At 43.4% G+C, this 19,776-nt stretch overlaps 2 protein-coding genes across 2 annotated transcripts in view; one reads left to right on the plus strand and one right to left on the minus strand.

Annotated features, from left to right (window-relative positions):
- Nucleotides 1-3,251: 3,251 nt before the first annotated feature.
- On the plus strand, nt 3,252-4,396 carry LOC115654050. The gene is given in 2 exon segments (XM_030567987.1): nt 3,252-3,906; nt 3,909-4,396. Coding segments are annotated over 2 exon segments (1,143 nt in total).
- Nucleotides 4,397-8,153: 3,757 nt separating this feature from the next.
- The window catches only part of C7 (complement C7), a 39,405-nt gene continuing 27,782 nt past the window's right edge, over nt 8,154-19,776 (minus strand). The window contains exons 16-18 of the mRNA XM_030567651.1: nt 18,194-18,290; nt 11,381-11,565; nt 8,154-9,699 (exon numbers count right to left, since the gene is read on the minus strand). Coding sequence (XP_030423511.1) covers nt 9,512-9,699; nt 11,381-11,565; nt 18,194-18,290 — 470 coding nt within the window. The 3' untranslated portion in view covers nt 8,154-9,511. The remainder of the gene's footprint in view (nt 9,700-11,380; nt 11,566-18,193; nt 18,291-19,776) is intronic.

A 19,776-nucleotide genomic window follows, 5' to 3' on the forward strand; every position in this document is an offset into this window, starting at 1 on the left:
GTGGAGATCTCGGTGTGCTGGAATATAATTATAATGCACCATAATTTGGTTTCTTTGAACTGTTTCTTAAGCAAGTATTTCCAGGCTTTAAGGTACCATGCTGTTTTCTATGGACATTTTCCTATTTTTCAGGCATAGATCGCTGGGTTTCTATTATCCGTGTGCTATTTATCAGGAATTTTCCACTAAATATGATTTTCTTTATGCCTCCAGCAGTATAAGGAGGCTGCTTCAAGCCAGAGCAATAAAATCTTAGTCAATTCACGTTTCATGCCAGCTGCTCACAGGAAAAGGGTAGAGACTGCAGATCTGTAACCTAGGAATAACACTCTGTACACTGCGGGGCTTATATTCTGCAGCCCTCCAAAAACATTAGAGCAGAGCAAATATTTCAGCGCAATAATCTATTGGCTTCACTGCACCTGGGTATGGGGCTTTTTCTCCTCTCTGGGAGCAGATTATTTTCTCAAATTCAAGTTATGTTGATTGGTTTTCAAAAACATATGTGCTGCATGTTCCTTACTCAAAACTATTTGAATCAAGTTTCCATGCAAATATTCATGTTTATAAATTCAATATTAATCCCTATTAATATTTTATTGCTTAAAATTCACTGTGTCCATGAACAATCCTGTAAATTAGGGGAGGGGGTGGGGTGTCTTGTGTTTTAAGGCATTGATGGGGAGTCGGGAATGTAATGGAATACTAAACTCTATTATAATCAGCCACTAGGTGGCACTGTGTGTAAAATACCTTATTGAAGCTAATCTCTGCGCAGGGCCTGCTCCAGGCCCCAGCGCGCCAAGCGCGTGCTTGGGGCGGCATGCCGCAGGGGGCGCTCTGCCGGTTGCCGGGAGGGCTGCAGGCAGCTCCGGTGGAACTCCCTCAGGCGTCCCTGCGGAGGGTCCGCTGGGTCCCGCGGCTCCAGTGGAGCATCCACAGGCATGCCTGCGGGAGCTCCACTGGAGTCGCGGGATCGGCTAGTGGCAGAGTGACACCCGCGGCGTGCCGCTGTGCTTGGGGCAGCAAAATGGCTAGAGCCGGCCCTGTCTCAGCACATTTCCTGGTGGAGCATTAAAAGATTTTAAATACATCTGGTGTGCATAAGCAAGCCCTGTGGCCAGTCCAAATCTGGAACAGAAACATGAGAAGGAGGCCTGGGTTTAATTCCCAATTTTGCTCCAGACTGCTGTGGGACATTGGGCATTAATTTTGCAGTGATTTGGTTCCCCATCTGCACAGTGGGGATAATGCATCTTTTTTTCCCTAGCCTTCATTTGTCTCATCTATTTAGACTATACACTCCCTGGGCACTATCTCTTCCTGTGTGTCTGTACAGTACCTAGTAGAATGGGGCCTGTTCTCAGTAGGAGCTTGTAGGTGCCCACATATCACAAAATAATAAGTAAACTCTTTTGCTATAATATTCATAGAAATTGAAAACAAAAAGGGACAGGAATGTGGTTGAAGTAAATTAATTCATTTAAAAACTTGTGCACATTTATTTTCACTGTTTGCCAACCTCTAACATACATGCCTGTAAAATTCGTGGGTACATCTATGTGTATATACACAAGCACATTAGCACAGATGCAGAATAGGAACATGCAGAGTGGCTTGATGTGAAGTTATCCACTCTACCCAAGTCAATGTCTTTTTGTGCTCAGAGATACAATTTTTTGTGCATGTAAACAAATGTACAAGCATAGTATCTGTGTAGCATGGCCTCCCTTGGAGATTGACAGCAAGGGCCAGATGCCCCCTGATGGGAGGAACCAGGAAAGCCACGCCCACCACACCAGAAGCAGAAGGATGGAACAGGAAGTATAAAAGGCAGCCCTGTAGTTCAGTTAGGAGGAAGCCACTGAGGGAGGCAGATGCTTCCACCCTGCTGCTGGAGTCTGAGCCAGCTGAGAACGTCTTCTGCCTTCTTTGCCAACTTTCTACTTGCACACAACTGAACACTCTTGCCCTGCCCCACCCCTTCTGTGAAGCCACAGCCCCGGTCACTCCATCTCCCCTCCCTCTGTCACTCGCTCTCCCAACCCTCACTCACTTGCACATTTTCAATGGGATGGCTCAGGGAGTTATGGTGCAGGAGTGGGTGGGGACTCTGGCTGGTGTAGGTATGGTTCCTGACCAATGGGAGCTGCAGAACTGATGCTTGGGGCGGGGGCAACATGCAGAGTCCCATTGCTGCTGCTATGTGCAGGAGCCAGAGGTGGGACATGCCACGGCATGGTGCCACAACCTGCCTCAGCCCTGCTGTGCTACTGACCAGATTTTAACGGCCCAGTCAGGAGTGCTGACTGGAGCCGCCAGGTCCCTTTTTGACCGGGTGTTCCAGTTGAAAACTGGACACTGGCAATCCTACTGCTGCCCCAAGGACTCATCTGAATTTCCTGAGCTACCAGACATGCCAGATACTGAGGAGCAGCTAGGATTACTGCTTGCAGTGTACTCAGGGAAGACAGAGGACAATCCAGAGATCCAGGTACATTTCAAGCAGGGCTTGATTACCCAATAGGCAGACTAAGCACGTGCTTAGAGCACCAGCAAAGCAGGGGGCACCAAAAAAATGAGTTGTTTTTTTTTTTTGGAAAAAAATTGATATTGATATTTCAGAAAAAGCATTAAAGTAGTCATCATGGGAAAAATCAGAACTTTGTGTAGTGGAGTGTAAGTCTAACACTCTCCTCCCTTTTTTCTATTTTCTTTTTTATTACTTATTCCCACCTAAACCAGGGGGGCATCTTACTAACATAGGTTGAAATAATGCGAGGAAATCAGAGACTGTAACTGATCATCCTACTCCTGGTGGTAAAACAGTCATTCACACAGAAGGTGTGAATATGTCAGAGACTGAACCTGCTCATGCTGTAAATAATAGGAGAAAAGATCCTGGTATGGGGGTTGATTTCAGTACCGATGATGTCTCTTACTGGATAGATCGTGGACCAAATGACTGTCAACAACACACAGGACCATTTGAGAAATCATGTCGGACTTTTACCAATGGCAAACAAACAAGATATTGTCCACAAAAAATATTTTTTGGCATGAAAGTGAATGGTGAGAAATATACTCAAGAATAGCTGCTGTAGTCATCAACAGGAGATGTGTAATGTTTCGTTTGCAAACTTTTTGCATATAAACCTTCAACATCCTGGTTTGCTGCAAATGGATTTAGTGACTGGTGGAATACTGTTTTAATTGAACAACATGAAAATAGCACTACTCTCAGAGGTTCAATGTTGACATATTTAAATCGAAGACAGGGCTTTGGATTGACACACAAGTTGGAAGAACAAATTAAAGGGGAGTGTGAATACTGGCAACATGTCTTGCAGCGTGTTATAGCTGTTATTCAAACATTAGCTGAACGTGGTCTGCCTTTCCAGGGATCAAATGACACATTTGGATCATTGCAAAATGGAAATTTCTTGAGACTGTTGGATCTTGTGGCTCAGATATGGCCTGCTAAAAATGGGTCAATCTCAAAATATGGGAATGCTGGCAAAGGTAATCCATCATACTTATCCAAGACAATATATGATGAACGCATTGGTCTAATGAGTGACAAAGTTCGTTCAGCTATTGTGAATGAAATAAGTACTGCTGGGTACTTCAGTTTATCTGTTGACTCTATACCTGATCTTTCACATATTGATCAATTGAGTACTGTACTAAGATATGTGTCTCTCACAGATGGAAAACCAGTTGAAAGATTTATAACATCCCTCAATTTGAAAAGCTACACTGATGAAGAAATGGCAAATCAAGTACTGCATTATCTGTGCCAAGTTTGCAAAATAGATTTCTCAAAGTGCAGAGGTCAAGCTTATGACAATGCTGCCAACATGTCAGGGCGTTATCAAGGAATGCAGAAGCTTTTAGAATGGAACAAATATTCATACCATGTGCTGCACACTCTCTCAATCTTGTTGGCCACTGTGCTGTTGATTGTTGTCCTGTGGCAGTAAGGTTTTTCTCAACAATTCAGTTACTTTATACATTTTTCTCTGCCTCAACACACCGATGGGCAGTTCTTAAAACATATTTGGGCAATGATCGTGTGTTGAAATCTCTTTCTAATACTCTCTGGGAGGCACATGCAGTGGCAACAAGTGCAATTCTGGAGTCCTACTCAAAGACTGTGGATGCATTAGAAAGTATAGCTGAAGACCAATCACAAAAGGGAGAAACTATACGAGAAGCAGAAAACATTGCAAATAAGATGCAAGAACTAGAGTTTGTATTCATGCTGACCATGTGGAATGAAATTTTACAACACTTTTACCACACAAGCCAAGCTCTCCAAGAAAAAATTGGATTTGGAAACATGTGCAGACCGCTGTCAATCATTAGCAGACCACTTACACACTTGGAGGAATGATTTTACTGTGTAGTATTGTTTTTATTTTGAATTACATATGGGGGGACACTATAACCTTTTGAGTGCTTAGAGCATCTACAGGTCTTAATCCGGCCCTGACGCTGAGAAAGGGTAGGAAGTGGTCTGACTGTGGTCTTGCTGTGTTGCTGCCTGAGTCTGGTTCAGTGTGTTGCATCTGGATTCCAGCTGACCCAGTGGCAGACCACTCTGCCGCTGTTAGGGCCCTGGGTTGGGACGCAGTGGAGTCGGTTGGGCCTGCATCCTTCTACCCTCTGGTATCCCATCCCTGGGCTGGCAGCCACTCCAACCAGGCGGCCTGTGGGAGTTTACTGTCTTCTTGGGCCCCTTATACCAGTGGTGGGCAACCTGTGGGGAATGATGAGCTGTGGTCACCGGGAGCTGTGGGTGGCTGTGCCTGCAAACAGTCAATGAAAACAAATTCTCTTGCGGCCCACCAGTGGATTACCCTGATGTGCCACATGCGGCCCGTGGAGCACTGCCCTAGCCTATGTTGGGTGCTTGCCACTTGCCTGGGCCCATTAGACTGTGTTGGGTGCTCACCTCTGCCTGAGAGCTGGAGCCCTGGCCTGCTGTACCCCACCCTGCTTGAGGGTTGGGGTCTGGATAATTCACTGCTCTGCCCTGCCTGAGGGCTGGAGCCCTACACAGTTGGTATCCTGCCCTGTGTGCGGGCCAGGATCCCCGGATTATTCACTGGGTCTGCCCTGCCAGAGTGTTGGGGCCCCAGATTGTGCTCAGTACCCTACTCTGTCTGAGGGTCTGGGGTCCCAGACTATACCAGGCTCTACCCTGCCTGAGGTTTGGGCTTAAGACTGTTGGTGCCCTGCCCTGTCTGAGGGCTTTGGTCTCTGAACCACTCACTGCTTGACCCCGCTGGAGGCATTGAGCCCAAGACTGCTAAATTTCCCCTTATCTAAAACTGGTATTGCAGGGGAGTGACAGCCAAGAGGTGTGGCCTCCCTCGGAGATAGACAGCGAGGGAGGGCCACACACGCATACACAATTACAATCTATATACACAACAGTTTGTGTTGTGGCTCCCTAGATATAATAAGCCAAGCCACAATAGACCACATCATGGAGGATAGGTCCATCAATGGCATTAGCCTAGATGGCCAGGGCTGTACCACATACTCTGAATGTTGCTAGCCTCTGTTTTCCAGAATCTGGGAGAAGACTCATTCCCTCTGAAGCATCTGGCATTGGCCACTGTATGAAGACAGGACATGCGGCTCACTGGATCATTGGTCTGACCCACTATGTCTGTTCTTATGTACATCAGTACTTGGATTGAAGACCACCAGGAAATTATTACTCTTTAATAAGTGGATTACAATAGCACCTAGATGTCCCATCCAGATTGCAGTCCCCTTGAGCTAAATGCAAACACATGGTAACAGACAAGGAAGGACAGGTTAATACTATGACACTCTGTGGTGTGGTAATTCAGTAAATGCACTCTTCTTTCTGATTTGGTACTGAATCATTGCCACAGTATGATGATAGGGGCACAATGCTGGTGGAGGTGGCCTAATTCTAATACAGGTAACTACATTCTGCAAACCCCAAATCCCTCCCTGCAATTTCTGTTGAATATGAAATTCACATAGCTGTGAGCTGTTAAACTGCTTTCGTGTTTCATCACGGATTCTGCTCCATTTCAGTGGTGCCAGCAGGTAAAGTGACATAGGGACATTGTGCCTGGAAAGTGGCCCAATATGCCAAATTGTGAACACTATTGAGTTTGTGGTTTTTCTAATCTGAAGGTTTAGGTTGGCTCCTGGTAGAAATATGGGCTAGCTGCAAAAGTTGGATCCAGATCTAAATTTTAATTCCAAATACACACATCAAGTTTGGGAAATGTTCTGATCTAGGGTTTCCATTCAGGCACTGAGGTTTAATTGACCAGTGTTTGTACATTGGTTTGAGATCTTGGATAAAAAGACAATACAGAGGTGCAACATATTAGCTGTTGTTATCTGCTGGCCTCACAAATAAAATTATATCAATGGGAAATTATCTGTGTACATAAATTATCATTACAGGGGAGTGGAGTCTTTCTATTATTCATATTTCCCTTAATACCAGAACTCTTGTGCCAGCCTTGTGCTGTTTGTTTGTCCTTGTGTGACAGACTGAACATCTAGTTATGCAGTAAAGTTTGGAGCTGCTATTCCCCAAAGAATGTTCGGCCTGGAGAAATCCAGTAACACTTTCCATTGCATTAGTTCTGCACTGATGGCACTTTCTTCCCTTATCAAGGGGAAGGCAAAGTTTAGGGGTTTATCATTTTTACCAGTCCTCCCATGGAAAGCTCCCCCAATGGCAAAACTTGGTAAACAAGATTTCTAACTAGGAAGATTGGCAAAACAATCAGTCTGATTGATTAAAGTCTTTTATTATGGATAACAGAAAAACCATAACCCAAAAATTTAGAGTCATATCCTACCTACAGAGCATCCCAAAGCCCTTTATTAAACAGAACAGCTGAGACATTCTGCAACCAAATTAAACTTTCAGACAAAATAATAAAATCTGCTTTGAAGCTTGGACCTAATATATTCAGGAGGAGCAGTGCTCTAGCTGGTTTGGTTTTAGTAAGAGAGGAGCCTTAGTTGCAAAGTCCAGAGAGTTGCTCCTGCACTACTCCAGTCCATGAGAGATTATTCATTGATTTCAATGGCATCAGGAGGAAGGCCTAGATCTGGATGCAAATTTTCCATAGTCTGCGGCTGGCTTGATTTGGACCAATGATTGGTCCTACTGATCCTCTGAAACTGACTCGTGGAGCCCCAGTGGGCTGCAGACGCCCCTGGTTCAGAACCGTAACAGCATCAGGCTGGAGACAAAGTTTGAAAATATTTACCAGAGCTCTGCTCCAGACAGCTCCAGCTGAATTTAAGCCCTGCTCTTGGCTTAGTAAAATGTTCTGTCTAGACATGCCTTTTCGTTGTTCCAGGGATTCTCTTTGGGCTTGTTTATACTACAAACAGTACCATGCTATGATACCTTATTATGACACAGTCGTGTTTTAGAGCCTGTGTGGAAAGAAAAAAAGTGTCATAACACTGGGCTCTGACACAGGACATTTGCAAGTTAGTCCGGTCCTTATTGTTCCACACTGGCCAGGTCAGGCTGGAGCATCAGATTCATAGATTTTACAGCCAGAAGGGACCATGAGACTGATCTCCTGCATAACACAAACCATAGAATTTCATCCAGTTAAAGGCTAGAACATGGTTGTTAAATGTGGTTCAAACTCAAACAGGTCAGATTACTAATTTAAAGAGATGGCTCATGTGAGTAAGCAATACTCAGTCTGATTGAGGGCTGCTGAATCTGGCCTTTTATGATTGGGATGTGGAAACTTGCCAACACATTGCTAGCCAACAAAATAAGATCTTGTATAAGAGCAGCTTTAGTGGTGAACCAGGGTGACCAAGGGTCAAATGATAAATGTAGGAGAATTGTTCCAGGGGAAAGAAACCTTACTGCACAAATAAGCACGTCCAGAGCTTTAAGTTTGCTTCTGAAACTAGGGCACTTCTGTGAAAATACGTGAGCTGGCAAAGTATTGAGAGGCCTAATATGCAAATAAGCGCCAGAGGAGGACTTCAGAATTCTCATTTCCAGTACTACCACAGAATGGAGCTTTTCAAGTTGAGGTAGGGTTTACGCAGGTCAACCACACATCAAGTAAGTCAATAGTCATTATAAGGAGAAACAATGGAACCCGTTATGTTTGATAGGCATTTAATGATCAATATAAATCCATTTCTTTAAAAATGTACAAGTTTCACAATTTTATCCAGCTTATTTTAACATCCATCCTGCTACTCAGCCCCCAGCCCATGTCCTTGTTTTGATCTATGAGTAACTACGAAGACAAAAAAAAGGGGGGTGGGGATTTCAAACACAGGCACCTAAATTGTACTTGCAACATGTGTGTGTACCTGCAAACATGCCATTTCATCCATAAAACAAGTAGGTGCATGTTGCCTGTTTGCAGAGTTTAGGTTCACAAGCTGCGGTGCACAAGACACCCCCTTTATTGGACAGCCGTCTTCCTTAAGAAATTGCCCCAAAGTATCTCCAAGGAGACTGAGTGTAATTTTTCTCGATTTCTATTAGACGCCTCCCCAAAGCAACCCACCTTGAGAAAATTTTCCTTTGAAAACAGATTTTGCTAGATACTTTTCCATATGTAAATTCCTATTTTGCAAATATACAAATGCATTTTAGCAAGTTCAACTTAGCTGCCTATGTTTGAAAGTTTAGCTCTCAGTGAAAGTTAGGATAATGTGAAATATACGGTTATATTTGTATTAAGCGGAATTGGTGTACCAGAAGCTACAGTATATTAATTCTTTTCATTATTTTAAGCTGTCTTCATTATCAGTACATATTGCTTTGACTTATAAATGCTTCAGGCTCAATGACAGGTACACTGCTGTGCATGCAGTGTGCTTAATTGAATAAGGCAAAATGGTAATAAAGTTACTTCATTAAAAGGGAATAATCATATCTCTTATTGCATTAATGGGCCATTCTTTTCCCTGGTTTCTACACATGGAAGCTATCCAGTCCAATCAGTGTATGTGTGCATTTTGGGGTGGGTTGTTTGTTTTTTCAAATTAATTTACATGTTTTAGATACTTAAATCAATCACTCTTTATAAATAGCACCTTGGCATTTGCAGATTTAGACTGAGTCTCCAAGTTGTTTCATGCGCCTGCAGGAAATAAGATGCAGGATCAAGGCCAATTTTGGAACATTTTTAATCCAGAGGGAAATGTAAAGCAGACTTGCCAATTCCAAGCCACAGGCCTAGACCTATAGCCCTTATTTTAGCTTCACTGGGACCGTTCAAGCTGAGTAAGGGCTAAGGGCCCTGATTCAAAGCCCACTGAGGCTAATGAAAAGACCCTCATGGATTTCAGTGGGCTTCATGTCAGGCCCTACGTTGGGTAGAATAAGGTTTTATGTACATAGAAAGGAAAAAACAAACTCAAAGGCACTTTTAAGCATGACCTCCCCAACTATTGACATTTTGACATATCCTATGGCAAGAAGCAAAATGAACCATAAAATATCTTATTTATTCAGTTCATCACAGGGTCTCATGCTCACAGGGGTGACATTCTCCCCCCGGCACTTGAGGAGACCAGCCTCACATTCAGTCATTGTCCTTCTGGCGACTTTCCCATTCACGTCGACGCAAATGCTTATTCCTCCCTCGTCGCATTGCCCAGCTTCTCGGCACACACATGTGTTGGTTTGAGCTTAAAAAACACACATACCCCAATATTAGTATCTCAACCACTGAAAGAAAAACAGACCCATAACTGTCCTAGCATCAGAAATTTTCCCAGTAACTGAGCAATTTGTAGGAGCTCCTGCTCCTGGTCAGATGTTAATCAATATTTAGGTTCAGTGGGAAAAACTAAAAGCAGATTCAAACAGCAATTCTATTGTAACAGGAGTCGTAAGCGTGTATGGGGGCTGCTGCTAGTCTGAGCAGTGCTTGCTGATGATGGCTGAGAGCACAGCTCTCTCCTACCCATTTGAAATTACTGCTTGAAAACAATACTAGCATGATTTATTATTTATCTGGTGGACGTATAAGATGACACGTCCCTGGTCCAGAGAGTAACAAGTTAAGGCCCTGATCCTGCAAACTCTACATAGATGTATAATTTTACTAATAAGTAATCTCACTGATGTCAATGGATCTGCTCACATAAGTAAATGTATGCACGTGCATAAGCATTCACAGGATCAGGGCCTAAATAACAACATGCAAAGAATAAGGGGTATGAGATTTCTCTTCCATTTGTGTTTTTATTTTTAATCTTAGTCCACAGTTGTCCTTGTTTAAGGCTTAGTTATTTTGACTGTATATTTGTTTAATCTTTGCCTAATTTCTTCCTTTTCTATTTTAACTCTTTACCCATTTTTATTGTTGTTTGCTATTTTCAAAACAATGTTTGCTAAGGATCATTCCATGAACCCACCAGACAAGATATAAAACTATGGGTTTGATGGCGTTTTATTGTAAGAAATATAACAACTGATGTGTATGTGGGGACCTCAACGCACTTTACAAACACTAATTCTGGTCACTCTAGGTCAAAAGAGATGTAACAGAAATAGAGGAGATTAAAAGACCAGTGATCAGAATAATTAGGGGCCTGGAAGAACTTCTATTTGATGACAAATTGAAAAGATTGGGACTGTTAACTTTAGAAAAGAGAGTATCATATATAGGTATGTATGAGAGCATAAACCAGGCACTTCGCTTCACCTTTTCTCACAATGAAGGAACAAGGGGATGTTTAATGAAACTGAAAGGCAGCAAAGGAAATACTTTTTCCACACAATGTGTAATTAGCCACTGAATTCATTGCCACAAGATAACATTGAGGGCAAGCGCTCAGTGGGATTCAGAAAAGGATCGGACATTGCCATGGATAGTGACAACATCCAGAGTTAAGATGAGCAAGGATTGAATAACAAACACGAGGGGTGAAATCATGGCCTCATTGAAGTCAATGAGAGTTTTGCCATTTACTTCAGTGCAGCCAAGATTTCACCCCAAAGGTTCTAGAAGGGATATCAAATTTCATGCTCCAACCTCTAACTAATGGGAGTTAGCAAGAAACTTTCCCTATTATTCCACAATTATTTCCTACAGGCTTTTTTTCCAGCATAGAAACATCTGGTCACTGTCAGAAACAGAGCACGGGACTAGATGGGCCTCAGCTCTGATTCAGGAGGGCAATTCCTACGTTCCGAACACCTCTGGAAGGTAGGTAGGAATTATATCTATTTTACAGATGGGTAAATGGAGGCACATCAAGCCAGGAGAAGAGTCATGGCTAATGTGCAAGCGGATAAAGGTTTTCTTTTATTCACAGGCAGTTTCTCCAAATTCATCCACATTAAATGTGAGGACTCTCTTACCATCACATGTTTCCCACAAATGACATGAGCCACAAGGTTTTGCTGCAGCAGCAGGCATTTTGCAGTTTTCCTCGCTGGTCAAAGAGTATTTTCTGCCCATACACTCAAGAACGTACATCTTACATACAGTTAAGGCTGTGTTTCTCTTGCTTCTCTCATCTATGGCACAGACATCCAGGGACGGTCTGAAAAGAAAAGCAGAAATTGCATCATTTACTTCTCCTTTATCTTGGTACCTCTTAAAAGGGGGAAAACGTGTCCTATCCTGATCTCATGTACATTGGTGCATCCCCAATGACTTTGGTTAAGTTACTCATGGCTTACATGCAGGTAAGTGAGATCAGAATTAGGCTCTCTCTCTCCCTCCATCACACGTATGTTGTGCCTAACTTAAGACCTTTATCCGCCTTTTGAAGTCTCTGTGAATTTTGCCAGTGATTTCAGTGGGAGCATGCTTTAGCCTTTAGGCCCAGATCCACCAAGGTATTTAGACACCTAAACTCCAGATTTAAGTGCCTAAATATCAGTTTTAGGCCACGTCCAGACTAGGTATTAAAATCGATTTTAGATACGCAACTTCAGCTACGGGAATAACGTAGCTGAAGTCGAATTTCTAAAATTGAGGTACTCACCCGTCTGGACGGCGCGGCATCGATGTCCGCGGGTCTCCATGTCGATTCCGGAACTCCGTTCAGGTTGATGGAGTTCCGGAATCGATGTAAGCGTGCTCGGGGATCGATACATCACGTCCAGACTAGACGCGATATATCGATCCCCGAGCAATCGATTTTAACCCGCCGATGCCGCAGGTTAGTCTGGACGTGCGCTTAGACATTACTGTGATCCACATCCTCTTGACAGCTAAACTCAGTTGCTTCTACCATTTGCTATTTTAAAAATGCATAGTAGACTTACTGTATTGCTTTATTTGTCTGAAAATAACAAATTTCAACACCTGATTTTTACAATACTTACAAAACTGTGTATATGAGGCTGTTTAATTTAGCTGAAAAGAAAAGACTAAGAGGAAGCTCCCAACTCACTGATCTGCCTGCTTTGTAATGCTTCAGCAATCCAAAGCAAGTGAAAAGCTGATTGAACCAGCTGGTGAGGGATTCCCCCAGGGCAGGGATATACCAGGGGAAGGGATGTGGCTGGAACATGCTGCACTCCAGCAATCCCCTTGCTGCAAAATAGCCCTTTGGGAACTGCTGCAGCCAGGCATAATTTAGAGCCTCCTTGATACCTGGAGACAGAATATTAAGACACATAAGGAAAGATAATATGGAGAATAATATATTGCCGTTGTATAAATCACCTTCAACTAGAACAACTAGGTACACCTTCAACTAGAATACAATGTGCAGTGCTGGTCACCCCATTTCGAAAAGGAGTTTGCAGAGTTTAAAGAGGGTTCAGAGAAGAGTGACAAGTATGATTAGGGATAAAGAAGAAACTCTCATAGGAAGAGTGATTGAAAAGACTGGGATTGTTCACTGTAGCAAGGAGATGAATAAGAGGTGATATGTTAAAAGTCTACAGAATAAAGAATGGTCTAGGGAAAGTAGATTGGGAACTTCTGTTCTTCCTGTCCTCTAACAGAAGAACAAGGAACATTAAATGAAACAAAGGTGAGAAAATAAAAACTTATAAAAGGAAAGAGAATCATAGAAATATAGAACTGGAAGGGACCTCGGTAGGTCATCTAGTCCAGTCCCCTGCACTGAGGCAGGAATAAGTATTATTTCAACTATCCCTGACAAATGTTTGTCTAACCTGTTCTTAAAAATCTGCAATGACAGAGATCCTAAAACCTACCTATGTAATTTGTTCCAGGGCTACCCTAGCAGTTAGGAAGTTTTTCCCAATGTCTAACCTGAATATCCCATGGGGCAATTTAAGCCCATTACTTCTAGTCCTACCTCAGTGGATAAGAAGAGCAATTTATCTTCCTCCTTTTTATAACAAACTTTTATGCACTTGAAAACTGTTATCACAGCCCACACTCACAATTCTCTTCTCCAAATCAAACAAACCAAATTTTTCAGTCTTTCCTTGTAGGTAATGTTTTCTATCATTTTTGCATTTTGCTTTTATCATTTTTGCTGATCTCCTCTGGTCTTTCTCCAATCAGTCCACATCTTTCTTGAAGAGTGGTGCCCAGAACTGGACACAATACTCCAGTTAAAGCTGTATCAGTGCTGACTAGAATGGAAGAATTACTTCTCGTGTCTTACTTACAACACTCCTGCTAATTCCAGAATGGTGTTCACTATTTTTGCAGCAGTATTACATTGCTGACTCGTTCTGAGTTTATGATCCACTATAACCCTCAGCTCCTTTTCTGCAGTAATCTTTCCTAGACAGTCCCCATTTTGTATTTATGCTACTAATAATTCCTTCTTACCTGTAGTACTTTGCATTTGTCTTTATTGAATTTCATCCCACTTATTTCAGATCATTTCTTCAGTTTGTCAAGATCATTTTGAATTATTATTCTATCTTCCAAAGCACTTGCAATCCCTCCAACCTTGATATCATCCCCAAAATTTATAAGTGTACTCTCTATGCCATTATCCAAATCCTTTATTAAGATATTGAATAGATCTGGACCCAGGACAGATCCCTGTGGGACCCCCCTTGATACGCCCTTCCAGCTTGGCTGTGAACCATTGATAACTGCTCTGAGTACAATTTTCCAGCCAGCTGTATATCCACCTTTATAGTAGGTTTGCCTAGGCTATATTTCCCTAGTTTTCTCATTAGAAGGTCATGTGAAATTCTATCAAAAGCCTTACTAAAGTCGAGGTATTTCACATCTACCACTTCCCCCCTAGCCACAAGGCTTGTTAACCTGTCAAAGAAGGAAATTACATTAGTCTGCTTTGACTTGTTCTTGACAAAGCTATGTTGATTTTTTTAACAATCACTTTATTATCTTCTAGGTATTTACAAATTGTTTGATTATTTGCTATATTATCTTTCCAGATATCAATGTTTAACTGATTGGTCTATAATTCCCTGGGTAGTCCTTATTCCTCTTTTTATAGATAGGTACTGTACTTTCCTATGGGAGGGCCAGTTCAGTCCTGCCTCTGTTCAAGCCCACAAATGACTCAGAGAATTTGTGCTCATAAAACTCCAAATGCAGTCTATATAGCCTTAAACCTACAGTCCTAGAGATACAGGATATCTCTTCTCACTTCCTTCCTGTGTCTTTTGTATCATCTGCCAAATGGCCTAGTTACCCTCTTAATTCTCCTCAGCCCATCAGTTAGGCAGAGCTCTTCTTAATGAGGTCTACCAGGAGCATAGCCACTTAGCATCCAGGCTCATCTAAATCTGCCACAGCGACCAAGAGCATCACTAGGGCATCTGAAATCCAGGACGGTGCACAGGCAGGGCCGGAGCACCTGAATCCATGGCTGGGAGAGGGTGAGTTATTCCAAACGGGGAGTGTGCCTCATGGAGGCAGATCTGTGTGAGGCTAGCACTGGGGCTGGAGCAAAGTGAAGCCAGGCCAGATGCATGACTGGGCTGGGCGCGGGCAGGGCGCCGGAGATCGGAGCAGCAGCATGCAGTGCAAGAAGCACAGACACACAGCAGCACCGGCAGGACAGAGGGACATGGTCGGGCGGGCGGATAGACACCGAGCTGGGGTCGGCAGGGGCACGCGGAGCTTGAGCCCTGGTGAGGCCCCCCTTCATCCCATGGGTGTGCCCCTCAGCCTGTGTGCCCTGGGAAGCCTTGTCCTCTTATGCCTGCTGAGTGGTAAGGGCTGGCTGGAGGAGATGGGGGAAGGTGGGCCCCCAGATTCCTCCTGCCACCTCCCACACTCTCATCCCTCCTATGCCCCAGTCCCATCCCTGTGCCCCCAGCTCCAGGCTCTGCTATGCCTCCAAGTTCTGCCACCTGACCCATGTCCTGTGCCCCCCTGTGTCCTGCCCTTTCCCCCCAACTCTGGCCCTTAGCCTCTGCCCTCCCTGTCCAGCCCCTCCCCTGCCCCAGTTTTCCCTCCCCGCTCTGGATAAACTTTCTCTCTTCCCAAGATGGTCAGGCTCAGGGAACCAGTTTCCCTTGCTGGGTACCCTGTTGGGGAGGTGGGGGAGTAGCCTTCAGACTCTGCTCAACTGAAGTGGCGGACCACTTTCTATTATCTCCCCTCTGCCCTAAAGAATGTGAAGAATTTCAGCCTGAAGAGGGGAACCTCTTTTACCCCAGCAGCTATCCACACTGGAGCATGGGGGTGGGGTCGTGGGCCCATGCACATGCCCAGCTCAGCAGGTGAAGCCCTGTGTCTAGGGGCACCAACGCTAGGAAGAGGGCATGGCATCAGGGGAGAAGCTGAACTTGTGCAGTCTGTCATTGCCCGCCCACTGGAAGGTCAGGGCTCACCCAAATTTCCACTCCTAGCTACACCACTGAGGCCTACTCTAGAATAATTAATTAGCTTCACAGTGACTAGAGTGGTGTCTCAGCTGCCGTTGCCCAGTATTCTGCTGTATTTCTCTTTTCCAGTCTTCTGGGATCTCTCCCATCCTCTACAATTTCTCCAAAGTAATCGCTAATGGCTCAGAGATCTCTTTTTACATTTTTAATTACACTGTGGAATTCAGCACCATGTGATGGCAAAGGAGGGGTTAGACATTTGTATGGATAACAAGACTATAGTTTTGGAAGAATATTAACTGTTCTGCTTCAGAGTTGAAACCAATGTCTAGCTATTGAGGATTAGGATAAAACTCTCACGCGGAGCAGATTACCTCACATCTACCTACTGTTGGGTTTTTCACTTTCCTGCATCTGGTGCTGACCACCATCAGAGACAGGGAAGTAGACTGGATAGACCCATTGGAGCAATTCCTATGTAATCCATCATTGCACACATATTTCCTCAACTGGGCTGTGCGGAGGCTGAGTTGTCTCCACAGCAAACTAAGGTATTGCCAGACTCAAAGTAAGAAAACAAACTCAAGTTACATCCTTAATCCCAACATGGTAGTAAACTGCATTACAAGTGACTAGGTGCCTATTCCATCGAGTCATCTTTAATAATTAATTTGTTCTCTCTGCTAAAATGTTGGGGTCTTTTGTTTTGGTTTTTTTGAGAAATAGTGAACTGATTGCAAAATAATTGTTTACTTACTTTTCTGCCACTTTGAACAAAATTTGTCAAAAGCTAAAAATAATTATAAACCATGAGCCAAATCCAGACCTTTGCATAAGTGGCTGCAACACTATTGACTTCTCAGACGCCATTGTTTACACTGGGCACAATTGAACAGAGCATTACACATTGTCTATGGAAAAGGCCCAAACCACCATAGTATCTGAGTACCTCCTAGTCTGGAATGTATTTATCCTCAGTACTCCCCTGTGAGGTAGAGCAGGGCTATTAGCCCCATTTTACAGATTGGGAATGGGGCACAGAGACAAAGGGTCAGATTTTTAAAGGTATTTAGGCATCTCAAGATACAGTTGGGTGCCTAATGAGACTCAAAAGCAAGGTGCCTATCTATATCATTAGGTGCCTAAATACCTTCAAAAATCCATCCCTAAATGACTTGCAGAGGGTCACACCGCAAGTTTTGATTTAAAACCATGGTCCAGGCTGCTGCCCCAACCACGTGACCATCCTTCCTCATAGCACAGTGATGAATCAGATCTACTAAAACTGCATGAGGCCCATTAACTTTAATTCATTTTCAGACGTTCAAAATGTGCTAGTTAGAGCTTGCGTTGGCTGGGTGGCATTTTCAAAAATGCCTGAGTGACTTAGGAGCATGACTTCCATTGACAAGTCCCAGTGCCTTTGTCACTTAGGGGACTGAAAATCCCCTCCTTGATCACATTGAATAGAACCTTTTTCCCTGAACCACTTCGCCAAAGTCATTAGGATTACATGTGTAATTAGTAATTGTTCACCAATAAGGAGCATACATTGTGGGGTCAGCTTCTCAAGCGTTCAGCTCCCATTTAGGCATCTAAACAAGTGCTCAGCTGCCAGTAGCTCCCACTGTGATGGAGATGCCCAGATTTCAAGAGCTCACACCCAAAGTGCTCAGCTATTATGAAAGTCTCACTCCGACTGTGGGTGCAGAGCAATTTTCAAAATTCAACTTTTACTGCCTGGTGGGTCCCAGACATTCTTCTATTTCCTCAAAATAAATAAATAAATAAATCAGTGGTTGAGCCATTTGATTTCAAGCACAATAAAGGCAAACCCAAACCACAGCACCATTTGTCCCATTAGTAAAGTGTCCCAGAGACTCAAAGCACCAAATAAATGAACGATGATAAAATCAAGCCAGACTTCACATCATGAGGTGCAAAAGGGTGACCTTGAGCACTCTGCTGGTGCCACAGATTGGTCTCTGCAAATTGCTGTGTAAATGGGAGATCAGATTATTGCATCTCTTCTAGCTCTGCAGTCTCTCTGAAAATACCTGCTTTATTGCACATGCTTATTACTTGGAGAATTTATATCCCAGGGGGATGAGTCTCTTACTCCTCCTTGATCTTCTAAATATCCAGAATAGCATTTTATCTTCCCCGCATCCCCCATTTCACAGATCAAGTGGAGCTGAAATTATCCTTTTACCTTCAGCCGTTTACCTAAATTCTAGCACTGCTAATTCCCACTGACAGGTAAGTGAAGAACAGGGGATTGATTGAGCGGTAATGTAAACACAGCACAATGACTTTCCCTGGTATAAGTAAAGCTGTCTAATCTGTCATGAACTGAATTCCTGAGAAATTTAATTCGTCTTGAATAAAGTGAGAAAGTTATTGTCAATGTCAGGCTGAACTTACCCACACTCATAGGGCATTTTACATACACATTTTGACTGTTGCACTTTCTCCCATGGCTGACATTTAGGTTCTATCAGTTCTGGTTTCATGCTGGGTACTGAAGTGAAAGAACACAAACAAAACTATTACAGATCAGAAAAATTAAGGCTATTAAATGGCGACCATGGAATTATCCCCCTGGTTGCATTTAAAAGGTACTGGATTATTATACTATGCCATAAAATTACAGCCTGCTTGTAATAAAAATTATCTACTGTGTAGATGGAATCAATAGAATTTTTTAAAATGTAATAAACTCTGTAGCTAGTGCAATTGCTGAATGCTGCTTTAGCTCTGGGCCCAGAGTCAGACGGGGGACAGACGGGGGTACTATATATGATTGTGGGATACTGAGACCCAGCCCATCATGCTGATCAATATTGTTTCATTGTTTCCTTTTCCTCCTCCAGCAGTCTGTCCTTATCGATCTTTTGTCTTACACTTAGTGCCTGCTCTTCTGGGCAGGGACTGTCTTTTTGTCCTTTGTTTGTACAGTGCCTAGCACAATGGACTCATGGTGATAATACAGATAACAAAGAATAATAATAATATACAAGTGCTGTCTACAGTCTGAAATTCCATTTCCCATTTTACAGTAACTATCTATTTCTGCTGTACTGAATAACAGTTAGCAACGTTGACATCTACTTTGCTACATTTCATCTACACTAGGTTTCAGAGTAAAAGCTCATCTGATGTGAATGGTGGAAGTTGAGACTTCAAATCACTAGCTCAGGGGCGGGCAACCTATGGCATGTGTGCCAACGGCTGCACGCAAGCTGATTTTCAGTGGCACCTACATTGCCCAGGTCCTGGCCACCGGTCCGGGGGGCTTTGCATTGTAATTTAATTTTAAATGAAGCTTCTTAAACATTTTAAAAACCTTATTTACTTTACATACAACAATAGTTTAGTTCTATATTATAGACTTATAGAAAGAGACCTTCTAAAAACGATAAAATGTATTACTGGCACATGAAACCTTAAATTAGAGTCAGGGGCGGCTCTAGGCATTTTGCCACCCCAAGTATGGCAGGACACAATACTGGGCTGTGTGTGGGGAGGGTGACGGAGACCAGGGCAGCAGATGCAGTGCAGGAAGCGCAGGACCAGCAGACCCTCCCCAAGCATGCCGCCAAAGACAGCCTACCTGCCGCCCTCGCGGCGACCGGCAGAGTGCCCGGGGTGATGGTGCCTGGAGCCGCCCCTGATTAGAGTGAATAAATGAAGACTCGGCACACCACTTCTGAAAGGTTGCCAACTCCTGCTCTAGTTAGAAATATTCAGATGTGGAGGTTGCAGCCACTGGAAACTACGAATACCAGTATGCGATCCTATATACAAAAAGACTTAAAATAAAGGCAAGAGTGGATCTTGTAGAACTCTATGGACATAGGTGCTGGAACACGGGTGCTGAGGGTGCTGCTGTACCCCCTGGATTGAAGTGGTTTCCATCATATATAGGCCTTACAGTTTGATTCAACGGTTCTCAGCACCCCTACTATACAAAATGTTCCAGCATCTCTGTCTATGGATTGTGTTTG

The sequence above is a fragment of the Gopherus evgoodei genome, chromosome 6 (assembly GCF_007399415.2).
Source record: "Gopherus evgoodei ecotype Sinaloan lineage chromosome 6, rGopEvg1_v1.p, whole genome shotgun sequence".
Lineage (NCBI taxonomy): Eukaryota > Metazoa > Chordata > Testudines > Testudinidae > Gopherus > Gopherus evgoodei.